Source organism: Rhinopithecus bieti, unplaced genomic scaffold, assembly GCF_001698545.2.
Source record: "Rhinopithecus bieti isolate Rb0 unplaced genomic scaffold, ASM169854v2 scaffold_39586, whole genome shotgun sequence".
NCBI classification, from domain to species: Eukaryota; Metazoa; Chordata; class Mammalia; order Primates; family Cercopithecidae; genus Rhinopithecus; species Rhinopithecus bieti.
The window spans coordinates 2603986-2620709 of record NW_016816842.1 but is presented as its reverse complement, the minus strand read 5'-3'; the positions used below and the strand labels follow the sequence as shown (position 1 = coordinate 2620709).

General features: G+C 50.7%; 1 protein-coding gene across 1 annotated transcript in view; it reads left to right on the top strand.

Moving 5' to 3' along the window:
• The window catches only part of PDIA5 (protein disulfide isomerase family A member 5), a 93362-nt gene extending 78349 nt beyond the window's left edge, over positions 1–15013 (top strand). The window contains exons 13-17 of the mRNA XM_017855345.1: positions 297–457; positions 3203–3333; positions 7909–7979; positions 14223–14357; positions 14788–15013. Coding sequence (XP_017710834.1) covers positions 297–457; positions 3203–3333; positions 7909–7979; positions 14223–14357; positions 14788–14868 — 579 coding nt within the window. The 3' untranslated portion in view covers positions 14869–15013. The remainder of the gene's footprint in view (positions 1–296; positions 458–3202; positions 3334–7908; positions 7980–14222; positions 14358–14787) is intronic.
• Positions 15014–16724: the final 1711 nt, after the last annotated feature.

Sequence of the window (16724 nt, the reverse complement as noted above, 5' to 3'; positions counted from 1 at the left end):
CGGGTGACCTCTACCTGCTCCCTCTCTTCTCTGGGACCCTGGCTAATGGGAACAGGTGCCAATCTACTCAACGTGGCTGGTGGGGCAGATTCAAAAGCCTCATCTCAGCTCCTAAATGAGAAATGGCCGTGCCAGTGTTCAGTTGTTCCCTGGGATATGGGAGCCCGTTGGGCTAGCCACCCCAGTTAAATTCCGGCAGGTCCAGGATGGGCTGTGGGGGCAGTGTCTGGGCTCCTGTGTTCCACCAGCACCGCGTCTGAGGCTGTAATGCATGGTTGGCCTTTCCCCCATCCCAGAGCTCTGGTGTCCTTGCAGCTGTCGATGCCACTGTCAACAAGGCCCTGGCAGAAAGATTCCACATCTCAGAGTTTCCTACATTGAAGTATTTTAAGAATGGAGAGAAATATGCAGTGCCCGTGCTCAGGACAAAGAAGAAGTTTCTCGAGTGGATGCAAAAGTAAGTGTTACAATCTCAATAGCACATCCTAACTGCCGGCTGGTGGCCCCTGGAGACCACCTTGAGGTGGTGAAGTAAACTTTATGGTCAATGTCCTGGGCTCAGGCCCACAGGAGTCAAGACGGATCTGACTTCCTCAACCCTAAAGCCACCCTTTATGTGCTGATCACGTGTCCTGATCAGCAGGTCACTGCTGGCAGTCCTTCTGGACGCAGCTTCATCGACACACTAAACCGTGTGTTGCTTTTTCTCTATCTCAGCCTCCTTAGGCCCAGGTCTCATTGTCTGCATTTTATTCCAGTCCCTTTGAATAAATGAAGGAGGCACAGCTCTTCATAGCCAGAGCTAGACTCATTTCGTCCAGGTTTACTAGTGGTTGGCCAGGCCTCCGGTAGTGTCCACGGGGCAGACTGTGGTGGTTTGCAGCTGAGGATAAAGATTTTGAAGAGCCCCCTCAGCCTGTGTATTAGTTTGCTAGTGTTGCCATAACAAAGTAACAGACCAGATCGCTCAACGATATAATATAACAGTATAACAGAAGTTTATTTTCTTACAATTTTGTTTTGTTTTTGTTTTGTTTTGTTTTGAGACAGTCTCACTCAGTCACCCAAGCTGAAGGCACAATCTCGGCTCACTGCAGCCTCCACCTCCCAGGTTCAAGCGATTCTCCTGCCTTAGCCTCCCAGGTAACTGGGATTACAGGCGCATGCCATCATGCCTGGCTAATTTTTTGTATTTTTAGTAGAGACAGGTTTCACCATGTTGCCCAGGCTGGTCTCGAACTCCTAAGCTCAAGTGATCCACCCGCCTCAGCCTCCCAAAGTGCCAGGATTACAGGCATGAGCCACTGTGTGCAGCCTATTTTCTTACAATTTTGGAGGCTAGAAATCAGAGATCAAGATGTTGGCAGGGTTGGTTTCTTCTGAGGCCCCTCCCCTTGGCCATCTGCCTGTGACTTCCCATGGCCACCCCTCTATATGTATCTGTGACCTAATCTGCTCTTCTTATAAGGACACCAGTCATGTTGGATGAGAGCACACCCTAATGACCTCATCTTAACTGAATTATCCCTTTAAAGGGATAATTTATCTCTAGATATAGTCACATTCTGAGATAATGGGGGTTAGGACCTCAACATATGAATTACAGGGGGACACAGTTGAACCTATATGGTCTGAGCTACTTTGTTAGGACATTGGTCAGATATGAGGTGTTTATTTAAAGCACAGACTCTGAGACTCTGATTCAAGAGGTGTGAATAGGTACCTCAGCCATGGTGTTCTGAGAAACACCAGCTTGTGGAATGGCAGCAAAGTTGCCACTAGATTCAGGGGAGGCCTCTGGTAAGAGGTGAATGGACTGGTAAGATCCTGGCCTCAGCTTCTCCCACTTTGTCCTGCTCGTCCACTGGGAGGATTTGGAAAGTAGCCAGGCCTTTGCCTTAGGGACCAGAGGAAAATGATGGTTTGCCTCTGAAACGGACAAGGTGCTCACCCGTCAAGGCCTTCTAGCGTCTGAAGCAAGTGGCTTGTTCACACCCACTTTTCCAGCCTTGCTCTGGTGCCAGGGCTGGTTCACTGGAAAGGACTGGGTGGGGCGGGGGATCTGGCCAGGTCCCTGTGATGCTTGGACTTGTGGTTAGAGAGCCGAGGGAATCCAGAGTGTCGATCATCACTAATCAGTGCTCCAGAGTCCTGGACACAAACAGCGAGCATTGAGGGGCCTCTGCCCTTTCTGTGTGCCGCTGCTGCTCCTGAGAGCCTGGAAAGCACTCAGGCTAAGTGCTTTCAGGTTTAAGTACTTTCTGAAGCGTTTTTAGGTCAAGAGCATGGGCTTTGGAGTCTGAGAGGCCTGGGCTCAGATCGTGACCTTGAGCCATTTCTTTGACGCCTCTAAGCCCCAGCTTCCCATCTGTAAGATGGACACAGTAATTTCCCCATAGACTTGTCTAGGGAATTAAATGATGAATTAAAAAGGGGAGTTGGGTTATAGAGAGGGGAGCAGGGGAGCAAAGGCTATTGCAAGGCCCTCGAGATCCATCCTTGCATGAGGCAGAGTGGAAGGACCCAGTGGACAGCAAGAGACTGAGAAACAATAATATTTATCCAACACCTGGCATTTATTAGAGCATCTAGGCTCTCAGTAAATATCAGTTCCTTGACTGAGTAGATGCTTTACATATATTCTGTGCTCTTCATAAAGATCCTATTGTCCTCATTTAACAGAAAAGAAAATGGAGACTCAGAGGGGTTTAGTAACTTACCTAAGGTTGCACAGCTGGTAAGGTTGCACAGCTGGACTTGAACTCAGGCCCGCCTCACTCCTTGGCCCATGCTCTCCACCAGAACAAAGGCTGAGAAGCAGAAAATAATGAACGATAATGTAGGGTCCTAGAGGGGGCAGGAAGGAGGGGCCTGGGAGCCCAAGTGGAGGTGGCTCTATGCCCTTGTCAAGGAGTTCATGGCCCACAACTGGGGGGCTGCCCTGCCCTAAAATGGGGTCAAGTCTTCCGTATTTTACAAAATGGCTCCTTAATGGGCTCCTCAGAGGGAATCAGGGAAGATCTTTGCTGGTGGCACACATTTGTTTGCATTTAAACTACGGTTTTAAAATGAAATTTTAGAAGGATTGTAGTGGTTTCTTCATGCATGTTCCCCTGAGTGGTTGGGACATTGAGGGTGGACTTCCTTGCCCATCTAAAAATCTCTCCTCATGGCTGCCTCCCCCTCCCCTGGCTTCTTGCAGCCCTGAGGCCCCCCCGCCGCCAGAGCCCACGTGGGAAGAGCAGCAGACAAGCGTGTTGCACCTGGTGGGGGACAACTTCCGGGAGACCCTGAAGAAGAAGAAACACACCTTGGTCATGTTCTACGCCCCTTGTAAGTAGCTTGGGTGCTCACTGAGTGGCACGGCAAGAGGTGTTTGGCCCCACCAAACCAAGAAGACCTGCACACCCACCCCAGGGACCAAGGCAGCTATGAACCAGGCTCTCCAATTTTATTCCAGGCTGAGAGGCCCTTCAAATCCAGGGCCTCCTTTTGTCAGCCTTGTTGGACTCTCCTTCCTTTGGGGCAGCCTTTCTCATGTCCTAAATCCCTCTGCCTCTGTGCTGGTTCCCTCTTGTCCCTGGGCTTCTCCATGCCTCTGTCCCCTACTTGCACACTTACCACCCCTCAGCTGCCTCCACCCCCTCGTCCTCCTCCAGACACTTGGAACCCCCTCTCCCTGCCCTTCCAAATGGCTCTGGAGCCGTGGCATAGGCACAGCCACATTCACTCCTGAGCTCCTGTGCTGTTCTCGTTTTAATAAGAGCTTAAGCTGAAGAAGTGACACGTCTGCCGACACTGACGTCTGTGACCTCGGGTTTCTGTGTATTCCCATTTTGAAGTTGTTAATTGATACTTACAATGAAAGGTTCTTAGAATTTCCCACTCTCTGCTGCCCTTCTCTCTCTCCCCCAGGTTACAAGTCAGCTTAATGGAGTGAGGATAATAAAAGCTGCGGTCTACAGAGAAGCCAGGCAGCTCAATCTAGCCATAAACCCGCTCAGTTGTAGCCGGCCCTCCTGTTGGCTCCCCCTGCCCCCACCTTTCAAGTGTCAGTAATCCATGGAGTCTCTGTGATCTCAGGGTCTGAGAGGGGCCACCACAGCCTCAGCCCCCTCCCTGAGGCAGCCTCCTTGCCCATTTCTTTCTGCCTTTCCTTCTCAGAGTGGGACTTGTCCTCTCCCAGTCCATTAGGGAGCTTCCGGCTGTCCTCTTCAGTCTATACAGTGTGCCCAGAAGCCTGAAAATTTTCGGGAGCTGACGTCTTCCTTCTGGCGGACTGAGCCTTGCCCAAGGCCATGGGGCAAGTTAGTGGCAGTCCCCTCCCGCAGCCTGGGTGGCTCTCTCTCTGTCACAGGCACAGTCCAGAGAGTGAGAGTGTTTTCAGGCGCAAGTGAGAACCTGGCTGCAGGAGTGGGATCCCTTGACCAGCCCTGAAGTGAACTTTACAAAGTCCAGATGAAATACTTTCCCCCAGACCTCTGGACCAGAGCCACAGTGCTTCCTCTGCCTCTCTTCAGCTCCTCCCTGACTGAGGGCCTTCAGAGCAGACATAAGCCCTCCGCTACCCTTGACCCTGGCTGCTGGGGCAGACAGGTGCTTGAATCCCCAGGGAATCTGGGAGAGACTCTTACCCCTTTGGGCTGCCAAAGATCTACAACTCCTTCCTTCTCCTGGTCCTTCCTTCTGTCCTCTCCTTCCTTTCCTTCCTTCCCTCCCTCCCTTCCTTCCTTCCTTCCTTTACTTCGTCCTTCCTTCCTTTCCTTCGTCCTTCCTTTCCTTCCTCCTTCCTTCCTTCCTCCTTCCTTCCTTCCTTCCTGCCTTCCTTCCTTCCTTACTTCCTTCCTGCCTTCCTTCCTTCCTTCCTTACTTCGTCCTACCTTCCTTCCTCCTTCCTTCCTTCCTCCTTCCTTCCTTCCTTCCTTCCTGCCTTCCTTCCTTCCTTACTTCCTTCCTGCCTTCCTTCCTTCCTTCCTTCGTCCTTCCTTCCTTCCTCCTTCCTTCCTTCCTCCTTCCTTCCTTCCTTCCTTCCTTCCTCCTTCCTTCCTTCCTTCCTTCCTGCCTTCCTTCCTACCTGCCTTCCTTCCTTCTTTCCTTTCTTCCTTCCTTCCTTTCCTCCTTCCTTCCTTCCTGCCTTCCTTCCTTCCTGCCTTCCTGCCTGCCTGCCTGCCTTCCATCTGTCCATCAGATATCAGCTCCGTGCTGTGCAGTGTCCAGGGCCCAGGGTACAAGGGAAGGAGACATGTCCCTGCCAGGCCTTGAGAGGCTCACTGTCTACCCTGACGAAACTCTAAACGCAATTCATCCGGGGCAGGGTCACTGAGTGACTCAACCTCTGGCAGAGGGCTTGCTCCTTAGAGTTTCTTCATCTCTCTTACTGTGTTTTTCTGTCCCTAAACCTTGCCCCAGGGACATACATCTTTATCAGTGGGTTACAGGGGGAAGACTCTCCAAGGTCAAAATCTCTTTTGACTTTTAATAATAAAAAATACTTATTTTATATATAAATATAGCATATACTATACACTTTTTATATATGAAGGATCTAAACACTATAGAAATGTCAAATAGTAAAGTCAAATGCCTGATAGAGGTCTAAAGGAAAAGCAGCCTGCCGACACATTTCCTGCTCCCCTTCTAGCTGCCCCACCCCAACACCTTAGCTCCCCTCACATCTTTCCACCTCCCACATCCCTTCTCCCACCATGTCTGCCCCCACATCCTGTCTCCCCAGCTTCTGCATGGCTCTTCCTCCTGCTGTTTCTTTGCTCCTTTTATGCTGAATGATCTGGTCATGGTGACTGCCCTTCTTAGGCCAGTTTGGCGGAGTCTCTAGAACTGCAATTGTCCAGCCTGTCCTCAGTCTTTGTTCCTCTTTCCCCTCTCTGAGAGGCTTCTTTGGTTTTCTGCTACACAAAGGCAGTACCCTTTTTTTTTTTTTTTTAAGCCCACATTAAAAAAAAAAAAAAAATCATCCACATCTGGCCCTCCTGACACCTCTTGGAAGCATCTTCATGCACTTTCTGAAACAGCCCTTCCTCCCATTCTTCACTGGCCCCGCTCTTTCTTTTGGATAATGAGAAAATTAGATGCAACAGAAGTCCATTAATCTGAGGCCTAGATATTTTAAATTCATGGTAACAGGAATTTACACTAGGCTCAGTTACCTTTAGACTTTCAATGAACAAAGAGGTTAAAAAGGAAAAATTAATAGTCAAACCAGATTTTCAGGAAGGGGTGGTTATTTTCAGCCAGACTAATGCTATTATGGGCATACACCACACACAAGGGGCCTGCAGCTGCCTGCAGGAGCTGTCTGTGATGTACCTTGTTAGCCAGTAGATTGCGCTCTTTAAGTGTTTTGAAAATTTTATAACATCATCCCTTTATAGTGTGACATTTTCATGAATTTGAGCTATTTTTCTTTCTGTTATGTCAAATTAGTGAAGTGTTACTTGTAATTGCCATTTTAGGCTATTAAAGCAGCCAGTCTCTGCCGTGAGCTAGGCTATGCTAGACACATTGCTAAGCCGTGCTTGTCTCATTTCTGATATAACCCATCACTGGCCCAGGTCTCTTCTGCTCCTTCTGCATGAGACTTGGTAAATCCCTCTACACCCCCACCCCCCGTCACCCCCCACAATGCTCTAGGCCAGCTGCCAGCCAGGCCATGTGGGTGGTCCTGCTCATCTCAGGACTGGCTCAAGGACTAAATTCAGATTAAACTTGTAGCTTAGCCTTAATTTGGTTTCACAAAACCCTTTGAAATGCCAGTCATTATTATCTTATTTTAAAAAGGAGAAAGTAGATGAGCAGAGCCGTTTCTGTTCCCACCGTGGCATCTCTGCCTTCCCGAGGCAGAGGTAGGCGGGCTGACACAGGAGGTGTAGGCTGGAGCCTCCCCTTGCTCAGGGAAACCCTCCCTTCAGAGCCCTGCTGCGCCCTGGGCAGTTCTGTTCACCAGTGACTGGGAAAGGGCTGAGAGAGGAGGGGGGTTTGGGTTCTGATCTGTTAGTGCTGAGGGAAGGGTTGGGTCAGCCTGCAGCTTCCTGGGCTCACCAGGACAGGAGGAGAAAGTGGCCCCCACAGAGGTCCCTACCCTGCTTCTGAGACACTGAGGTCAGAGTTGGGGCTCAGGGTGATGCCCGGAACAAGAGACAGATGTTGGAGTTAGGGGCCCCCGTATAGCTCAAAGGCCTTAGGCTGCTCTGACAAGCTTTCTCCCTGGGACAGAGAGTGTCAAGGGATCTGAGGACTGCCTGGTGACATCCTGTAACTTCTCTCCCTCTTACCCCGACCATGGCCTTCCGGTTCCTGGGTTCGAGGTTCTGGTTATTGTAGAGCAGAGGATAGACGGAGACCTGGGGACCAGAGCCTGGTTTGGCTGCTCATAGTCTAGGCTGGCTGGGAGTTGCTAGGAATACAGAAGTTAGCAGCAAAGCATGAGTAGTGGGTGCCCTGAAATCCTCCCAGCCTGCATTTCCCAGTGCCACTTCCTCTCAGTCAGGAAATGGAGAGATTTGCTATTGTCCCTGGAGCAAGAGAAGATTGTAGCAGGCTCTGAGAATTCCGTGTCTTCCTCTTTAAGCCCAAAGCTCCCTCTGCCCCCAAGATTAGACTCTTCCTCGTCCTCTGTGGAAGGAGCAGAACTATACTACAGTGACCATCGCCCCCCAGCCTGGCAGGAGCATATGATGCTTGTGACAGGGACTCCTACCAATCCCCCCACCAATAGATCAGACATGGGCGGGAGGTGGTTAGACTGGCAAGGTTGATAAAAGACAGTGTGGCAGGCTGGGCTGGGGCTCCTGGAGAGCCCTCTCTGGAGCTTTCAGGAAGGGCCCCTGGCCCTGCAGCCTCCCTGCACATGCATCACTGTCCTGTGTGCTCTCTTCCCCTCTCACACAGGGTGCCCACACTGTAAGAAGGTCATTCCGCACTTTACTGCTGCTGCTGACGCCTTCAAAGATGACCGAAAGGTAAGGATAGCCCTCTTCATCTCCTGATCTGCCTCCAGCTAATTCCTACACCTTCCTCCTTGTCATTCAAGTCCCTTCCCCAAACAGGGGCAGGTCAGCTAAGACCTGTAAGCAGGGAATTCCTTGGGAACCAGGACGTTCTCTTTATAAGGAAGATACGGCAGGCTGGAATTATGCTGCAAAATCAACTAAAAGGGATACGCTAAACCATTCCAGCACTTACTTGGAGGAGAGGGATGGTTAAAAGGGTCATCTGTTTACTTTTTTAGTGCTTGAACATTTTTACTGTAGGATTATCATCATGCATTACTTATATAATTAAAAATACAAATTTAAAAATCCAACAAAAGTCAACTGGAGGATGCCACGGTGGAGGAGAGCAAGGCTATGTCAGTGGAGCCTCGCCCTGCCTAAGTGAAAGGCTCCTGCAGCTGCCGACTGATGAAGCATAAAATTAACAAGCTAGAGCTGCAGATTGGATTAGAGTGCAGGGCCGCCAGGTGCGTCCCCCAGGCACATCCCCCCCGAGGCAGCTGGTGCAGTGGGAGCTGCTGCTGGGAGAGGGCTTGTGGGACAGGGAAATACCCCTGAATTTGGGGACGTGTGATTGACTGCCAGGCTTTGAGTTCCCTTCTCATCCATGCCAGGCAGTGCTGATGCAGAAGACTGCAAAGATTCCTCCCAACCCTGAAACTCAGTCGTGGGAATCTCTGCCCTAACAGGCCCTAGAAGCTGGCAGTCATGTGGGATCCGCATTCACACACACCCAAACCCAGAGTCACACGTGGGTTTACTTACTTTCCTGGGTGGAATCCCAGGTGGGGCGAGGGCAGGCTGGAGGGAACCAAGGCCAGACACAAGCTGAGCAGAGAGTGCTGGATGGTAAACAGGCCAAGCAGGCCTAGATGGAGGTTCAGCCAAGGCAGGGAAGGGGAGCTGGTATCAGTGGAACAGCACTCACAAGCAGAGACAGATGGCCATCCCTTTTGATCGAGGCCAACAGGAGGTCAGGCCTGAAGGTACCATCCAGACCTTGTAGGAGCAGAGATACAGGTGCTGGGATCACCTTAACGGGCCCAGAGAGAGTGGCAGAGATGGGGTGATGAGAACTTTACAGGGACATAAAGCCAAAAGAAGCCAGGCTGGGGACAGGCCCATGTAGGGAGAGTAGGGACGAACTGGGGACCTGATTCCCACTTAGACCTAGAGCCCGGGATTCTCTCTGGAGTCAAGAGGTCCCGTTGTTACCCACAAGCCTTGGCTGCAGCTTTGAGGCACCCTCACTCCCACCAAAAGGGAGTACAACGACCAGAAGCATTTCCTCCTCTGCCTGCCCCTTTCCCTGCACTGAGGGGTGTGTGGCAGCGGAGGCTTCCTTCCCATGTCCATGTCCCTCATGGTCCCCACCCACTTGTGCACAGCACAGGGTGGTTGCTCCTGCTTGGGGGTCCCAGGATATCCAGCACGGCCTGGGCTGCCAGTCCACAGGACTGGAATAGGTGCCACTCCGCATCAACATCCATCACACCCCACCCAGAATGCTGGGTACTCTGGGCAGCAGGAGAAAGGCTGTGGTGTGCCATCTCCCTGTCCCACCGGCCACTCAGGTCTCCACAGGCCCCAGGAGATCTGTGAGGATCCTGAGGCATGACTGGCACACACAGCCTGGGCTTGCCCTCCCAGCCATGCTGGGGAGCATGGTGTCAGGGAGTGTGGTCCAACTGAGGCACCTGGGGGACTGAGGAAACCCTGGAGGGGCAGCCCCATTGACGTGGCCCCTTTCTGCCCACTAGACCGCTGCTGAGGCTGCCCTATGGCCTGACCTGCGTCAGTGCAGGTGAGGCCAGACTTGCCAGGCCTCCAGCGGGCAACTGAGAGGCCATGTCTCCTCTTCCCATTCCCCCTCCACTGCTCCACGGGGGCCCATTTCCTTGATGCTCCCTTCCCCTTAGACACTGACACACCTTTGCTTGATTGCCTTGGACCAGTGGTGCTGTAGCCTTTTCCTGGGTTCAATCCCTCTGTCTCTTATTCCCTCTGTCTCTCCTTTCAGCTTCCTTTATTCCAAGCCAATCACCCTCACTTGCATTCAGGAATGTACTTCATAACCTCTCTGTCTGAGGCAGGTGGACTGCCTGGGTTTCCTGGAGATTACATTCATGACATCAGGGAAGCCAGCCATCTCGCCTGGGGGGCTGAACTTACTGGTGCCCACTCTGTGCTGCAGGCATGGCACCGTGACTACTGGGTCCCATCCTACAACTATCAGATTGGAGTCTCTGGGGGATGGTGCTGGAAATTGGTGGTTTTTAAGAGCTGGCTCTTGTGCTGGCCACAGGCTGGTGTGTGCGGACTGTTGACCTGTCCCTTCTCCCTTTATGTGTGAGGGATCCAGGCCCAGAGATGAGCTGTGTCCCTTGCCCAGGAATGTCCAGCGGGTCACTGACAGCCAGAACTGGGTCTCCTGACACCCCATGCTGCCACTTCTTAGCTGGAATCGTGGGGTTTTTCCACCCAGAAGCCAGCCCCTGTTCCTTTCCCAATCAATATGCAGTTGGTTGTTCACTTCCATTTTCATAGCCAAAGTCAATATTAGGTCCTGCAGAGATTTATTTTACTGAATCAATAAAGCTGTGTGTGGCAGCTCATATTTTAGCCGGGGAGCCTCCACCCCCTCCCGGGAGCTTACTTGGGGACTTAATCGGTTGGCACACTGATGGGGAAAGGACTGCAACGTGTTAGTGTTGGAGCAGATGGTGTTATTGAAGGGGCAAGGCAGACAGGACCTGTGGTGGGCTGGCAAGCAGGTGGGAGGCTCACCTTTCACTGCACGTCAAGGTGTCCCCAGCCTGGGGCTGGGGTGGGGCTAGGTGTGAAGGTCACTCCTAGAGGGAGGCCCTGAGGCATTGGGGGCCCCTCCTCTGCGATGAGCCCACTTCACTGCCGGAATCTGGCCATGACGTGTAGGTCCTCCCGTTTATGAGGCTGGCTACTGCCTTTTCTGAGTGAAAACTCCCTGAGGACAGAGACCTCATTTGTCCTTGAACTCCCCACAGTCATGACCCCTTAGACCTTTGTAAATGTTGACTGGATGAAGGAACAATATAACATATTTGATATTTACTGAGAGCTCTTCTTCCACTGAAAGCATTACTTACATCACGTTGTCCTCACAATAGCTTGCTCAACTAGGTATTGTTACAGTGCTCATTTTGCTGAAGAGGTAGGTGATTGAATCTTAGAGAGATCATATGCTAGTTTCTCAGCCGGAGAGGGGCAGAGTGAGAATCGCGAACAAGCATTGTCAGAGTTTGAGTTCTCCCAGAAGCAGACTCTGCTCCTGGGCTCATGTGCAGGGAATTTATTTGGGAAGTGACCTCAGGAAGTTCACAGAGGATCCTGGAAGTGAGATACGAATGGGGAGGAACCAAAGCAGGTGTTTTCTGGACAGATGACTGTATGAGTCACCAAGGCTCAGTCCCACGGGAAACCTCACCAGGAAACGTGACACAGAGCTGTTCCACTCAAAGGCCAAGGAAGCCAGGGTCCTTGTTCTAGACCCCCATCTGTCATTGGCCTTACATCCAGCTCCTTGAGGCTGGGAGGATGCTCTGAGGCTGATGGTCCGAGGGAATGTGGTAGGACACCAGCAGTGTGTGCCCCAGGAATTTGTACCAACCACCATAAAACAAACTGAGAAATCATAGGTGTTCGTGTTGCAGGTGATCAGTGCAAATCTTGAGTTGGATGTAGGGGTGCAGGCGTTTAGGTGAAATTTCAATAGCTGAGAAGAGCTTTATTTGCTGCCTTCTTTCCAAAGAGTCTAAGCTGCTGCCTTTGGGGAGGACGCATTTGTCTCCTCTTCTGTGGAAACTACACATGGATTCGCCTTGCAGCTAGCAGTTGCACTCTGTGTGTGCAGCTGGCAGCTAGTTTAGGTGATTCAGAACAAGTATACATTTCTAATTTAGCAGATTTATAAAACCATACACTGTGTTTCCAACAGCTCCAGAGCATGTATACAAATTAAATTCATAATTTAAAGCAGATGCAGGGAGAGCAGCAGCCTGGAGCCATGTTCGTCCAGCACTTTCACAGCGGAGCAGCAGCTCCTGGCCCGGGCTGGACATGGGGCCTTAGCCGCTGGCTGCAGGGAAGGAGAGTATGTGGATGCCCGTGCCCCTGGGCAGGGCCCCATAGCACCTGCCCTAAGAAATAGAACCCCACCATTTGGCCAGGGGAGCATCTGCCTCATGTTTTTAAATAATAAACTGCTTTAGAGGTGGGCTGGGGTTATCAGAAGTGTGTAGGGGCCAGTCTGGTGGCCTGGGTGAATTGGGCTCCAGGGGATGCTGGGGAAGGTACATTTAGCCTACCTGAAGGACAGCTGCCTCTCTGCCCAGCCAGTTGTCACCTGTGAGACTGCAGGGTAAGTGCCATTAAGTCTTCTGACTTTTAAAGAGAAGCTGGAAAGCCAAATTGTTATATTAAATCTTCTGGTTCCATTTCTATGGTGGAGCTAATTCAGATTTATTTATTTATTTTGTTGTTGTTGTTAAATTCAATGTGGGTCAAATAGAACAGGACTGAGAGCCAGACACAGATTGCAGGCAGCAAGTCTGTAAACTCTGTTTTATAAGTCTCACCATATAGAATGTTACGTAACTGAAGAGTAGAAGGGGAAGCATGAGGGTGAGAGGGGTGAGGGTGGCGCCTGGTGGCCAGGGGAGACCGCACCTTACTCTTCTCTCCAGCTATCCATCCCGCAGCTCACCTGGGCATGAGGGATATGATGAGTAAATGTCGCCATGGAGGCTGGCAGGACTGTCCTACTTGGAAAGGGGCCTTTGTCCAAATGCAAATAACCGTCAACCAAAGAACTGTGTGAATCTCGGCTATTCGACAATTTTAAATTATCTTATTGAATCACCCTCTTTTAATTTCTTCCAAGCATTCGTTGAGCTCTATCTAAAATGATCTCATTTGTTATACAGCAGACGCTTGATAACTGGACTTTGTCAAGGTCAGCATTGTTCCCCCAGCACCTAGAACAGGCTTGGCACACGGCAGGGTTTCAGTGCGTGTTGCCTGGTGGGAGGACTCCCTCTCATGGGAGTCTGCCCCATCTTCCATAACACCTCTGTGTTGGGTGTGGTCATTGAGGACCTCTTCTCCGGCTTCCCTGGTGTATGACCCTCAATAGGAAACAAGTTCCTCATTTCTGCTTTATACTCTCTTCCTTCAAAAAAACAACTAATGATGAGGAAAAGCTGCCCAGCATGTGGAATTTACTAGATGGTCAAGAAGAGGCCAGTGGCCAATGTGGGAACCACTTTCTGACCAAACATTCTGATGACTTTAGTCATGCGGGGCTCCTCCAGTTTCCAGATGTGCTTCCCTGGTCTCCTCCTCTTCCAGTCTTGACTCAGATGGCGAATCGTACAGAACGCCTTTGCCCCACTCACCTGGCACCTGGACCACCTCCCTCATCCCTCACATCACACTGCGTTGGAATTGTCACTTTACCCAACCCCTGCCCTGACACTGAGCCCCTAAGTGGGGACAGAGCTTGTGTATGGGGTCGGAAGAAGTGACTGTAATAGCAGCTGACATTTCCTGACCACGAATCCAGTGCCAGGTTCTGTGCTCATTGGCCTCACTTGAATTCTCTTATTCAATCTTCACAATATCCTGATAGCCTAGATACTGTTATCATCCCCATTTTACAGCTGAAAAAAATGAGGCACCAAGAGGCTGGGTCATTTTCCTTAAGTCTTAATGTCCAGGCAAACCAAGAGTGCACTTGGGGAACTTGACTTGAAAGTTCTTGCTCTTAACCTTGGCACTACACTGTCCCCCAAGCAAATGTTCCAGAAATATTAGTTGAGAAATGATTGAATCCTACAGTCCCTTACAGAGAGCACCACAGAACCTGTGGTGTTTACAAATGCTTTCAAGTCATCATTTCCTTTATGATCGTCATACTCTTGATTTTAAAGGACAGCCAAAAGGCACTCCAGGCCAAGTCCCCTAACCTTACCCATCTGGAAATTGAAAACAAGCACCGTCAGTCTCCAAGGAGCCCTGAGCTGGGTGGGGGTGCTTTGGTTCAGTTCCTACCTGCCACTGAGGAGAAAAATCAGAGTGAGCCTGTGATGTGGACTAGATGTACAATCTGTGTTGTGGGGTCCAGGCCTCAGCCTGGGGACACCCTGTACCAACTCTCCTTACCTTGCCCCCTAGATTGCCTGTGCTGCTGTTGACTGTGTCAAAGACAAGAACCAAGACCTGTGCCAGCAGGAGGCTGTCAAGGGCTACCCCACTTTCCACTACTACTACTATGGGAAGTTCACAGAAAAGCATGACAGCGACCGCACAGTAAGTCGGGGAGAGGCGTCTGCCCAGAGCTTGCTCTCCTGATGGGCAGGGAAACTGCCGCCAAGGAGGGCCAGCACTGGGCAGCACTCCAGAAACCGCGGAAGTCAGCTGGAACACTGCACCGAGAGGCCACAGGCCCTTGGCCTGGCTGAGGTTTGACATTGCTGGAGGAGAGTCCCAAGGGGTTGTCACAGATGTCCTGTCCCCAGAGCCAGGCTGGACTCCAGATGCCGAGGGTTTTCTCACTTGCTGGTCAGGGCTGGTGGAAGCCATTCAGACCCTCTCCGCCTTTCAGACGTCTGCCCACCTCTCCCTGTCACAGGAGTGAGCCCCTGCAGGGGCCGGTGGGGTGGGGAGGGAGCGTGCATAGCCAGCTCAGGGATTAAAGCTCCTTTCTCTCTCTCTCTCTCTCTCCCGCCCTTCCCTGCAGGAATTGGGATTTACCAACTATATTCGAGCCCTCCGGGAGGGAGACCATGAAAGACTAGGGAAAAAGAAGGAAGAGTTATAATTCCTGCCTCAGAAAAAGCTTTTCCATTACACTGTGAATGATACCTGTTTTGTTGTTTCTGAATTTCCACATGTTCTGAAGACAAAGTTTTTTGTAGCCGCTTATGGCCATTTTGTACAATTTTGAAATAAAATTAAACCATTTATTTGGTGGTATGATTTATTTTCATGGAGCCTGTACTAACAAAGGTGGATACTCACATCCTTCTCCTTCCACCTCTGCTGGGAGGTACAGAGCTGTGCTCCAGTGCCCTGTCTGCATGGAGGTCACTCCTGAGAGTGCCAGCCCCCTGTCAGTCATTTGAGAGCAGAACAGGGAAACTGGATCGCAGAATATCCTGCTGGAAAATGACAAGCTAATGAGAGGAAATACGTCAAGATAATCAATGACTTTGGGAGGCTGAGTTGGGAGGATCACTTGAAGCCAGGTGTTCAAGACCAGCCTGGGAAATATTATGAGACCTCACATCTACAGAAAATAAAGTTACTGGGCGTAGGGGTACATGCCTATAGTCCCAGCTACTTACAAGGCTGGGGAGGGAAGATTGCTTGAGCCCGGGAGTTCAAGTCTACAGTGATCTATGATCACATGACAACTCCAGCCTAGCTAGAAAGCAAGACCCTGTCTCAAAAATAGAAAAGTAAAAGAAAAAAAAAAAAAGATGATCAGGGAAATTGGGATGCTGAAGCAAACGGTAATCAAACACTAGCTGCTTCTGGATCGTTGTGGTTTCAGTATTGGTGTGTTTCCTCTGTATGTTTTCCTGGAACTTACTTAGGTATTTATCTTTCTCCAGCTGTTTGTCTTCTCTTCCTCTCTCCGTTCCCTCCCCATTCTCCCTTTAAAGAAAATTAAGTTGCTGCTTTAGAGGCATGAATGGAGTGGGGGAAGGGGGTCTCTGTGCCAGCTGCTTGCTGTGCACCCCAGATGGAAGGGATGGTGTGTTCTTGAGGTGCAGATGTTAGATCTGCTCACCAGCCCCCACCACTGACCACAATAACCCCAAATCTTTACACCACATTTTCCATGGATGGGTGCCTCGCTCGGCCTCCTGCCTGTGTACATCTCTTTTTTGACGCACCTTTCCGGTGAGTCCTCATGCTTTCTGCATGCCTGCGTGACTGACACCCAGCCCTGTGCCCAGCGGTGCAGTCAGAGCCTGAGCACAGCGGTAACATGTTTTGTCTGCTCGTTGGTATTTCTCCATGGACAGCAGAGCAGCCTTGCTCTAGTACCTTGTCTTTAGTTATAAGTAGCGGTCCTAGAATTGGATTCCTCCCGTAGTTCAGGAGGGTGTTGCCTAAGCTGCAGTACTTGGAAGCACGCTCTGGTGGCCTTGATGGGGACTTGGCCTGCAGGAACAGCCCTCCCTTCCTGGACCCAGCTCGCTCCCACCTGGCTGAAGTCCTTCCTGGTGATAAATCTGCTTGAGAGCAGGACAGAGCCTCCAAGTTCTACATGGCTGTGTTGACGATGGTGCCACTGTTGGTGGTTTCATTAAGGGAAATCAAGGTTTTGAGAGCCCCTGTTCTGTGCAGTTCTCCAACTTTCCAATTGACCTTCCTGCCAGTTCAGCCCTTCTCTTTTCCCCTAAGTACCCACTTCCTTGGCAGTGGCCCCTAGACTTCCCCCAAGGATTGGATATGAAAGACAGAAGCATACATTTAGACATCATTGAAGCACAGTTACTGAGTCGCTTCCCATTGGGGACCATGCACATCATACAAGGTGTCATTTAATCCTGACACAGGTGTTTACCATTCTAGCATGTGTGTGTGTGGACATGGGTCTCCTTCGTTATTTGGAGTATTTGTAGGGGGAATATATTTGCTTGTGTTTTCAAAAGGGTGTTTTTT